At 33.5% G+C, this 12,305-nt stretch overlaps 1 protein-coding gene and 1 pseudogene across 1 annotated transcript; one reads left to right on the forward strand and one right to left on the reverse strand.

Moving 5' to 3' along the window:
* The first annotated feature begins 5,842 nt into the window (after window positions 1-5,842).
* Window positions 5,843-8,551, forward strand: LOC127083615 (uncharacterized). The gene is made up of 3 exons (XM_051023929.1): window positions 5,843-6,018; window positions 6,314-7,529; window positions 8,159-8,551. Exons 2-3 carry the CDS (start codon window positions 6,338-6,340, stop codon window positions 8,173-8,175), a joined length of 1,209 nt encoding a protein of 402 aa, XP_050879886.1. The 5' UTR covers window positions 5,843-6,018; window positions 6,314-6,337; the 3' UTR covers window positions 8,176-8,551.
* A 930-nt stretch (window positions 8,552-9,481) lies between these two features.
* Window positions 9,482-10,592, reverse strand: LOC127080052 (mannose-6-phosphate isomerase 2-like; annotated as a pseudogene).
* Window positions 10,593-12,305: the final 1,713 nt, after the last annotated feature.

Raw genomic sequence — 12,305 nt, forward strand, 5'->3', positions numbered from 1 at the left:
TTTATCCCAACAGTCCATTACGCTCCAAATTAATATGGTCTGGATTCTAGTCACCATTACCATATTTGTCTACCTCTCCCTTGTTTTACTTTGCATGGGGTAATTAAGAGATCTTGGAGACGATTTGGTTAGTAACAGGTACAACCTTTACCATGGCACCTGCTGCATTTTTCTCCTTTTGAGAATTCAGGTATAAACCCTAACTGGGTCACTAAGAGGAACAAGTTTGATATATCTACGATGGGATTTAGCTTGACTCATTTTATCTGCACAAATAAAATGGAAAGGAAATAAGGAGCCAAATATAGCTAAAGTTAGAGGAAAAGGCACAAGGAAGTCACTATACTGAGAAAATTGACCAATTTCTCTAGCTCGCCTTCATACTTGAGTAAGTCGTACACCAACATAATTTTGAATTATTCCAAAACCAGAACCACCTTTCTTTCGGTGGCACATAATTTATCTGGATCATATCCCATGATCAAAGTGGGATCACTAGTTTAATAAATAAGGAATCAATTTATCACATTTTCCTCATATATAACCTATTGACACAAAACATTGCCCCTTACCCAAAGGAATTTATCTTTCCAGCCTTTATAACTCGACATTTGTGAGGAAAGGATGGTCTGCCCATGCATGGTGTTCACTGAAACCCAACCTTATTTATATATCCCTCTAGACTCATAAAAAAAAGATTCCAATGGTCGACGTGATATTGAGGCCCAAACATATCACCTCAAATGCCCAGTCAAAAGTCAAACTATTAGGATGAAGTTGGGAAAGAATGACATTTAAGGTTCTCAAAACTTCATATTGGATAGTGAATGGGATACCCACACCAAAAACTTGGATAACATTGGGATAAAAGTAGAAGTACTCGTCGGGTACTCCAGATGGTCGCCATTTACAAACTTTCTCTCCCGAGACACAAGACTAAAAAATATTATAAGTCTCATCACTGGTATGAGACAACTCCATTTGATCTCAGAAGTTTGTCACCCAAGGGTCATTTAGGCAAATCGAGTCGTAACTCAAAACCTCATCAATAAAAGAGTTGTGGGAAGCTCTATGATAATCTCAACCGGACTTTAGGAAGAAGACATCGAGTCAGTGTCAATATTCATAAGAGTGATATTAAATACAATGCCATGGACCTCTTTATCCATATATTCCTAATTTATTTTGTCGATAACGCTTCTAGACACTTCGACGCATTATGGCTACAATGCATGTATGTCAGTTACTTTTTTTAGGAATATCCTTTCTAATGTCATCACACTCACAAATCAGAACCATTAAAATCGACTAGGAGAAGAGTAAAAGGGAAGGAAAGCGAACATTGTACCTGGATGGAGAGTGGAAAGAGAAAACATTGAATACAAGGAATTTTGAAATTTGCGAGCACAAAAAGATTTAGAAGTACGAAGACGTTTTCTAAAAAAGTTAGTGTGTCGACTTCGTACCTAAGTTATTCTTGGTGAGAAGGGAAAGAGGATTAGAGAACATATCCCGTTAACCACAAAGGCTATGATTTCCTGAGAATAGGGTGTAACTTTATACTAAGAAGGTTAACAATAGAGAACTTTGTGTAGTAACATGACAAATCAAAGAATCGCGACGAACACACCTATAGTTAGATTGAAGTAACGTAGTTGGATCAACCCGACATTTTCTTTCTTAAGCACTTCGCCTCTCCAAGCCTCATGCTTTGGGGACTATGTACACCCGAAATTGACTGGAACCTAATCGAGAATTTGGGTGACTAACATAGTTGGAACAACCCGAAAAATTTATTCTTAAGCATTTTGCCCCCTTCATGCCTCCTATTTAGGGGACACTGTACATCCCGAAATTGGTAGGTAAGTGCAAGGTTAAAGCCCAATTGTGGGCGTGAGTTTAACCTGATCCCACAACAAGCATATATGGCGACCCAAGGTCGAGCTATCCAAAGATATGTTTTTATGGCCATTTATCACGTCAACATGTCCTGACATGTCTCATAAATGCAATATTAGTTGAATAAATGACTATTATGACCTTTCATGAGAATTAATCGCATTTATGGCTCTTGTCTCGAATCAAATTAAAAATTTAGTATAAATAATAACTTACTTCAAACCAAATATAGAGATTCAATTGAAGGGAGAAATCTCACATTGTGACTCTTTCTAATCAACTTCAAAAGAGTTATTCAAATTAGTGTTCTTTGCGCGAACACATTTATATTTAATTCAATTTAAATAAATATATCCTTAAAATTAATACTTAATTAAATTTAAATATATAGTATAAAAAAATTAATTTCTTTTAGAAAATAAATTTTAAATATTTTGAAAGTAAAAAATATCTAGTAAAATAAATATTTTGTATATTCTAATATTTTCAAATAATCAGAATAAAAAATATATCTAATTATTTATTTTTAAAATGTGATTTATATATTTTGTAATTTTGAATTTATAAAATATCCAGTATGAAATCTTTCACCATTCAAAAAGTTTGAGATATATAAATATTTTTCCTTTTAAAAAAATCTCACTTGATATTTTAAAATTTTGGAGCACCGAAAGTAAAAATGTCAATTTATTTTTCAATAAGTAAATATTACATATTTTCACTTAGTATTACTTTTAAACACATTATAGAAACAAATGAAATTGAATGGTTCTTCGTGAGCATTTAACCTGTACCCATTTAAGTTTGACACCTCCACAAACTCAATGAATTTAATATATTAATCTTGCAATTTTTTTAATTATTTTTCAAAATTCATTCAGAATTTATGCAAATTACAAAACTTCCATAATGATATTGAAAATTTCAAACTTTTAACATAAATCTTGAAAAAAAGTAAAGCTTTTATCGGAGATTTCAAAAATTTCGAAACAATCCTTTAGAATTTTTACTGAGAATTTAAAAAATTATGATATTTTTATATGCATTTTTATCAGAAATTTGAGAATTCCCAGAGTTTTTTATAACATTGTATTTGGAATTTCAGAATTTTCGATAGTTCAAAAAAGTTGGAATTTTTCCAGAAATTTTGGAATTTCAGGTGATATGCAGGAAATTTCGAAATTGGTAGTAGTTATCTGTTTTTTTTTTGCGATTTTTCATTTCGCAGTGAAGTTCAAAGGAAATGACGACACCATTGCAGGCAAGACCATAAATAGAGCGGCAACCCAAGCTAGAGCTGCTGAGGCACAATCTTCCTAGATACGAGCTGAATGAGTAGTTCCAACCGATTCACATCGGAAACGATTGGTTGAGCAAGTGTAGTTCCATGCACCTCGTATCACCCAACGTCGAGCAGTGAGATTAGACGAGCAACCCATAGATGATGTTGAGGCTCTTCATGCTCAAAAGATGTAGGGTCAGGCTATTCATGACTAACCGGTCGAGACATGTGTGATACCTGTTGTTGATGAGGTGGCAGATGAGGTGTCCGAGACAAATGCCCATGTTACTGATGAGGTGGCTTCCACAGATCCTGTTCCTAATGCTACTGCTGATACAAAAGTTACAACTTCTGCTTTGACTGAGCCATTTGTGCACACTGATGGAGAGTTCATGGGAGGATCCATTGATCGATCAGTGCTTATCGGGTATGTTGACTATGTGGCATACCGATTATGGCAGGGAGAAATATATATATTTTATGTTTAACTTTAATTAATTTATTATTGTTCCATGATTTGTTGAAAGTTAACTGATAATTTTTTTTAACTTTGTTTGTTACAGAATCTTCTCCCGCTGAAGGTGGCATTCCACGGGTTAAAGATGGAGAACTTCCCTAAGAGTCCGATGCCTGAGCATATAAGGTGAATTGTACACGATTTTGGTCTTCTATCATTTATCCACAACTGACTCACCATGCTTGACGCTTCACTTCTGACTGTTTTTTAGCGATGACACAAGGAGATATCTTACTTTCATCTTCCATTTAGGGAGATGATTATCACTCTGGATGATGCCTCCTCCTTCTTCCATATCCTAGTCGCCACTAGATTCTTCACCGCTCTTGTTATTAGCCAAAAACTTACATGTATGGTAGTTATACGAGATTTGGGAGTTATTGAGGAGATCATGTTTGAGGAGTTTGATTTTAACAGGGAGCTCACCTTTGGATGTCTTAGCTTCGGAAAAGGTACCACGAGCTTGTGGAGGCACACATGTAAGAGGTTGCCGCTAGGGTGTACATGTTACAACTAGTGCATTCAATTGGTGTTGTGGAGTACAAGAGGAGGCTTGATGCGCTAACTGTAGATGATATCATATGAACATCATACATATATCACATAATCCACCGTAGGTTTGACGAGTCTTCTTTATTTTCTGGTTATATGCGGTGGGAGACCTAGTCGATAGACACTTTCCTAAGAGGTGTCTACGATGATATGGTAATGTCCAGGACATCCCACGAACGGTTCCGAATGTTCCAGCTGCAGGCATTGACTGATGATTTTAGAGTAACATCATCAGTTATGCTCATGCCATTATAGATAACACAGTTCAACATGACTCGTAGTGTGAGTATGGTTACCTGGAGTGGTACCTCATGTTATCACACCCTCACATCATCCCACATGTTCAACATACAAATGATGTTAGGCCTTTCAATATTGGGGTACCTGCCGATGATGTGTTGCCGCCACCACCCCCACCTGATGTTGATGACCACTAACACCTGCAGATGATTGTTGTTATTATGGATAACCTCATTGGTTTGGTAAGCCCATATGGTGAGGTTTCACTCGATTATCCGGGCAGTACACATAGCCCTAGGGGAGCAATTTAGACATTACACTTTTTTATGTATTATTTGTATATTATGTATAACATTACTCAGATATTTGTACAACACTTTTTATTAGATAATATTTTGGAACTTCCATTTATGCATGATGAACATAACTTAACATTTGACATAAGTTATGTAAATTAGACAGATAATTACATAACTTAAGAAACAATAATAAATAAGAAAATCTAAACACTACTAGATGATTCTGGACGTTTCAACATCTTAATTATGTCAATGACATATCTTAAAATCTTCACATCTAACTCGATCGCCTCCCCTAATTAGCCTATGACGAAATGATCTCCACGTAACCGTTAAATCTTCACCGTCTTCAGCTCAATAAGGTTGTATTTCACCATTCCATCAATACCAACCCAATCTTCATGAAACTCGATCTTTCTCACCTTTCTGTTATCAATACCAGACAATAATTCATTCAACTCTGATGTCAAGGCGGCGAGAGATATGGTGTCATCCGGAAGCCGGAACTCTATATGAGGTGCAGCTCCGTTGAAGTACACTTCTACCTTAATAAAAAATTGAGGAAGAAGTATTTTGAGATGTTTTTCTCAATAACAGATGACCCATAATTATACAACTTTGAATTTATTCTGAACCACAGAAAAGATTTGGTGCAATCACAACCGTCCAAAATTATCAATAAAATCCTAACGGTTGGAAATCATATAAAATTAAACTACCAGAAATTTCACATTGGTTAAAATTTCCAATATAACATCACATTGTTTAAAAATACCAATATAATTTCAAACGTATCGGAAATATTTAAAAAATTTAATATTAGTTCATATCGGAAATTTTGAATACACTATCAAACATTTTGATTGTACCAGAAATTTTGAAATACCAACCAATTTATTTTTATGCAAATTTGAATCTAATTTTAAGCGAAGACACTTTTGCCACATATAAAAGAGGGGGTGACTTTTAAATCCTCCTTCTTTGTACTTGTATCATTCTAATTTTAAGCCCAATCCATTTTTTGACCCATATCATCATTATTTATACAAAGAAACATAAAATATTCTTTTTTTTCCTAAGAAAAGGATAAAAAATTAAAACCCTAAAACAACAGTCTCACTAAACCCTCCTTTCTCCAAGACCTTCCGGCGCTGTAGTTTGCCGGCGACACCAATCTCCGGCAGGCTCTCATTTGCTTCAAACCACCACTTTCTTTGCGAAACTGAATTGTAAGCATGTTGCAGTGACTTTTTCGATTTTTTATATACACCATTTTTTTTGCTTCTTTTAATTCAAACTCATTCGTTTTGATCGAACTAAACTTTTACAGCGAGTTTTCATTCATTCCTACCATTTTATGCTTAATACTTGTCACTTGTTATTGATAATTAATATTGGATGAATTTTGAGTAATTTGTCTAATTTTTCCAGTAACTGTGTCTTTTTAGAAGTGCTAATTATGTAATTTGTTCAACAAAACCTAGTTACTTGTATGAAGTTTATTATTTTGCTTTTTTTTTTCAGTTATCGTTGTTTGCAATTTAAATCATGACGACTTTACTGGAAATCATTAAGGATGCGTCTGTTAATTCTAAATCACTTGATTTTCATTCGGATTATCCGGTTGTTCTCAATCCAGACCAGATTTTGTCTAATTTGAAGTATGAACTTGAAGATGATTCTTCTTCGTACCCTATTAAACCCCTTATTGGATGGAAAATTTCACAAACTGATAGCGAAATCACTGATATCAACAAAAAATTTATGGAAGAGCTGAAAACAAAGGTTAAGAGCACCAATAATTTGAAAAAAGATGAGTTTATTGGTAGTTTGATTTCCTATCTGGAAAACATTAGGGAGAAAGTTGGGGTTTTGATTGAGATTGGTGATTCCTCTGGTAGTGCTCATTGCAAGATTTTGATTGGCAAAATTGGATCTTTCATTGGTAAAGATGTTGCTGGTTTGGTTTTGGATGGGTGTGTTTCTTTGGAGATATGGGAATTGGTTGAAGCTTTGATTGTTAATGGTGTTATTGTGAATTCGTGTTATTCAAACCTGATTACAAAGTTGGTGGAAAAAAAGAGGTCTGGTTTGATCTGTTTGTGTTGTAAGCATGCTTTTGATCTCGGTACATCAGAAATATTCTCCATTTTGAGGTATTTTCTTTCTCCGTCTAAAGATGCTTATGATTCTATGGTATCTATAAAGAAGGAGTGGGAGAACCAAGCATTGTTGGCCATTGAGAAAGCCAGTGACAGCAACCTCAAGCGGAAGAATTCGCTTGTTGCAAAGGAGGCTTCTATTTTACTTATGATGGCATACGATGGTTTCTCTGCCCCTGAACTTTGTTTGCATTACTTGATTTCATCACCAAACATCAACAGTGCAATATCATCCCCTGCATTCAGTAAGTTGAATGGCAAAGAGTTGTTGAACTTGATTCACTATTTAGTAAAGTGGTTTAAGAAATATGAGAGATTTCCTCAAGCCGGTCCATCACCGAAAGCCTCATCGGTTTTAGATTTGAAGGTTTGCCATTGGATTCCTAAACTTGAAGATGTTATACAATGCCTTGGTTTTGTGCTCGATGAGAATTTCTCTTCACTGGTGTTACATCCACAGTTTCATGAAGAGTTGAGATCAATTGAAGGACTGGTTAGTTGTTTGACAGCTGAAGCCAAAGTTTGTAACATGGTGACTGCTGTAACCGAAAAACTAAAGATCGAAGTAACAAGAGGAAGTAAGTCCCTTCCAAAGGTTTATTATTGCTTTTGATATAGTTAGTGTTTTTGTTAATTATGTACTCTTAGATGGAATAATGATAATGATTAATGACCAAACTCATGTCTAACTGCATCCTCTTATCGCACACACATTCTGTGTTATTACAACAGAAAACTCTCAATTTTTGAACATTAATTGACCACTTATTTGTAACTGCCACTTTACTAACCTTTATCTAAACAAAAAAATAATCTAGAGGCCTTGCTTTTGATGTAGTTATCTATCTATAATCGAAAAGTTATCATGTGCTAACCTTTATTTAAACCCAAATAAAGTTATCTAGAGGCCTGACCTATAAAGTATCATGTTTTAGGGTTTAATCTCTTTATATCCTTAGTTCCACATTATCAAATAAGAATCTACTCTGTAAATGTATTGATCAAATTCTTTAATTGTAAGAGCCTATGAGGTGCTTTGCCCTAGCACAGTTAATTTTACACAACTTCTACTGACACTGGCACAAGTAGTGGTTCTCACCTTACAATCCAATGATATTCTGTTAAACCTCAACTCTTTTTTTCTTCTGCTTATGTATCCTCTATTTATGCTTTAACATGCTAATTCAATTTAGTATTATATTTACAGGGGATAAATTGATCTGAACATTTACTCATTGTACGACTAGTCATTCTACGTCTGAAGACTGCAAATTAAATGAAGATAAAATATCTACGATTTAGGTGGGTGAGAATATGTTGATTTATGAGCTTAAAGTAATTTTTGTGTTGTGGTGAGTAAGCTAGGTAGTTCTTAAATTCGTTTAGCTTGGAAGTTTATCATGTACTTCAATGGACCCGAGCAGGTGAACTTGCCATTTATATATGTGGTGATGTGAGAGCTCAATCATGTGTAATAGAAAAACAAATTGTGATGATATGGTAGTGGTTTGAACCCAAGCAGACCGAGCTGACAGGCTGAACTACACATGTAACTGTTCCTGTTGCAATTTTGTTCACTATGACAAAACTGTATTCTGCATTTGTTTCTTCTAGTTTCTTTTTTGATATCTTAATTTTTGGTTGATTTTTACTTAGGATTGTGTTTCTGTGATGATGCCTATATGGGGCAAGTTAATGATAACAATTTTGGTTATATGCTCATACACCTTTATCAGTATTTCAAGTTTAACATAGAAAAGGTTGGGAGTTTGAATTGAATGTTTAGATTCTTTTTTCAAACACTTGATGCATAATAATGGTAGAACAGGAAGCAGTTTCTTTGGAGCAAAAACTAGGACTTGGCTTTTAACAGTAAGATGTTTAGGAAAGTTAATTGTTTAAGCGTTTTTATATTTCTCTTGTTGTATGAAAAAAAAAAATCTTTTGTAGATTATTTGATTATGACTTAACTATGTGATTTTTTTTGGAAGCACCTCACTTATTTATATATAAATAAAATGATAAATAATGACTAAACTTTTCTCTCAGCCTCTGTGATCTTATTACTCTTACATGTACACTGAACTTCTGCTATCAATTACATGTAGGAGTAACAGATAATTTCATTATTGACTCTCATAAGACAATTAACAATAAGCTTAAGAATCTTCAAAAAATTGCTATGAATCCCTATTCTGTACGGATGCAACTCGGATTCACTCGTTAATAGAAAGTTTACATTTTTAGTTGTAACTGAATCTATTGATTTGGAAAGTTAGTTACAATTATGGCTAACTGGTTGTATTTATATCAACTAATTTTACCTGCTGTAGCAGGTAGTACAATTGTCAGATGTCAAGAACCCTAGATACAAAACTAGACAGAGCTAGCTTACAACTTATCTATAATATTCACGATGTTAATCTTGGTGTAAGTAGGAGCAAAAAGAAGAGCAAAAAGAACATCACAGACTGAGCTGGCTTATAACTTATCTTATAACTTATCTCTAATATTTGCAATATTTGCGATGTTAATCTTGGTGTACAGCAAAAAGAACATCACTTTTGGTGATTTCAAAAACTTCAGGTGATCTTTTGTCATTGTTCTTTTCCCGGTCGTGATCAAGAAGATGGAAGGACCTGTAACGGTTGGGAATACAACTCTTTCTTCTTTCGGGAGAGTATAGTGATCGATCTCAAATTCCTCGAACCGTGGGATATATTTCTTTACATATGAATTCATAGAAACACCTTATAAAATCTCAGAAATACCTTGCTTGTATGTGAGCGTGGAACAAAGAGTCTGGACATCTATGCATTTGGGAGTAAGACCGACTCAAACAACATTGTCCGACGCTGTCATGCATTCAACACACTTCCCTGATAAATACGCATGTGGTTCGTTTGCCCCGAGGAACAATGTTTCACCAGGATTGAGTTTTACGTGGTTTAGAAAGAAAGCAACTATCACACCAATATCAGACAGGTATTGATTCTCCAACCGCAGCACCGACAACTCCTTTTCTGTCAATAACCTCACCTCGTTTTCCATCTGCCGTCGATTTGTCAATCTGTTCACTGCATTGGTTACGATTTATTTACTAGCAGCTGACATAAGATGAGTAAACACTGCCTGTAAAACAGGTTTAACATTTTCTTGATCATTCTGATTACACTAGTTTGTAAGACTAGGTCTGCATTTACATCACTAATTAGGTCGACAACTTCGGGAACATTATGAATCACAACTTTCAGATCCTTAAGAGTGGCAAATCCACAAAGAACCTTAAAATTTGTCATTGCAAGAGTCACCTCAGGTTAATGATTCCATCTTTTTACACATCAGGATGCAGTTTGTGCAGCATCCTAGCAATTCCTTATCAGGGAGAGCTTGTAAAGATAAAGTCGTCCCACAGACAACACCTTAAATAAAAAAGGTAGATCAGAATCCCATTTCTGAGCAACTTTATCACCAAACAAATCAGGGTTACTAAAAATCCAAACTTTAAGTGTAAGACTCCCGTCACCATCATTAGAAACAAGATAAGAATGACCTGAATCGTGAGTACCAGTACAAAGTTCAACACAAGGTTTCGTTGGACTGAATTGAAACCCGGAACTAAGCTCAGGGTTTTGCAACATGATCAATATAGGAAATATCGTCAATAATTTTAGCAGCAGACGCATCCCCAAATATAACAATTGGTGCATTGAGCTGAAATTCTCAATAGAAAATTCTTAACATTTTTTTTAGTACATGAGACTTTTTAATCCATTTCCATGTGCATTAAGATTGGATTATCCGAAAGAGAGTTATCATTTTGAGATTGTACGTGCTCATTTGCATCTTTGGTGAACTATGGTCAAATAATTTTTATTTGTTAAAGCTAGGAAGGACAACTCAACTATTAATGCTTAAATAGGTAAATATTACTAATACTGTATACTTTATTAACTTCAAGACAATTGTAACAGGTTTCAATCAAATTTGTATACATATAAAAGTAGTTGAAGTTAGTATATACATGTTTGAAGAATTCAACAAAAGAGGTAGTGTTGTCCAATTAATTCTATAACAACACCGATCGTGATAATGCTCGTGTTCAATTATCATTAACTAGTTCAAAATAGACATTAGATAACTTGACTTGATTTGCACATGCAGCTAGAAAAAACATAAACCTCATCAAATAGAGAGAGAGAGAGTAACTATGTGATTTTAGAATGAACTTATTCATCAAATAATTCCAAAGAAGCCAGTTTTTGAAGCCAATTTTAGACATGAAATACAACTGTCATTGTCATATCAGCTTGAGACATGTTTTTAAAATTAAGATGAATGGCTTTTGTTCCACTCGATCTCCAACTTGGGTCACTACGACAATGAGGTAATGTCTCTTTTGAGTGTGAGAATTCTTTAAGGTTCCGTCCTTTAACAACATCGTTTCATTGGATTGAAATGTATGAGTGTTGTATATAAATTACTCTTAATCTCGATTTCGAAGTAATAGGTAACTATTTTAGTCATTCCAAAATAGTTGCCTCAATCGAGATACAAATTTTGGGTGTGAGAATTTTCACAACTTTATTTTTTAAAAATTATATCTTATTAAATTAAAATATATATGTGTTGTATATAAATTACATTTAATCTCGATTATCATATTGAGAAACAACTTTATTTCCACCCTCTCAAAAGCTCTAAATCTTGACCACATGAAAAGTTTTAACTTCTCAAGGATGATTGATTTTGTAAATCCTTACTAGTGGCATCCTTAAAGTTTTTGTCCGAAAATGCTAGTATACACTTGTTAGTAATTGTGGTCATAGTTTTTAATAATTGAAAATTTTCCACGTATTTGGTTTAAGGGTTATAAACTGAAACAATAGCTTAAAAAAATGAATTTTTTCATTTGTATTTTTAAAAATAGATTTTATAAATTGTTTTTAAAATATTATAATTTTTTTATATTCGTTTTTAATTAGTTTTGACAATCCTATAACATAAATATATATTATGAATATCAAAACATAGTCGAAATTGTAATTTTTTTAAAAAAATTATATCTAAAAATAATTTTTATGAAAAATTATTTGAAATTGTTTTAAATTTAAATAATTTTAAAAAATTTTGATATTCAATTTTTTTTTAATAAAATGATGAAATATCTAAAATAATGTTTTATGAATAATTATTCCAACAAAAAATTTATTTGAATCTTTTATGAAAAAAAAAATTATAAATTTCTTTTACACAATTATATACATAATAAAAATCATTAAAAAAATCAAAACAAATGGATCCGTAGCCTATTTTTTAGGATGATTGAGAAATCAGTTAGATTTGTTTAAATG

This window comes from Lathyrus oleraceus, chromosome 5 (genome assembly GCF_024323335.1).
Source record: "Lathyrus oleraceus cultivar Zhongwan6 chromosome 5, CAAS_Psat_ZW6_1.0, whole genome shotgun sequence".
Taxonomy (NCBI): domain Eukaryota; kingdom Viridiplantae; phylum Streptophyta; class Magnoliopsida; order Fabales; family Fabaceae; genus Lathyrus; species Lathyrus oleraceus.

Excerpts from the sequence above, each read along its gene's own strand:
- LOC127083615 (XM_051023929.1), top strand. The coding sequence starts at position 6,338 with ATGACGACTTTACTGGAAATCATTAAGGATGCGTCTGTTAATTCTAAA.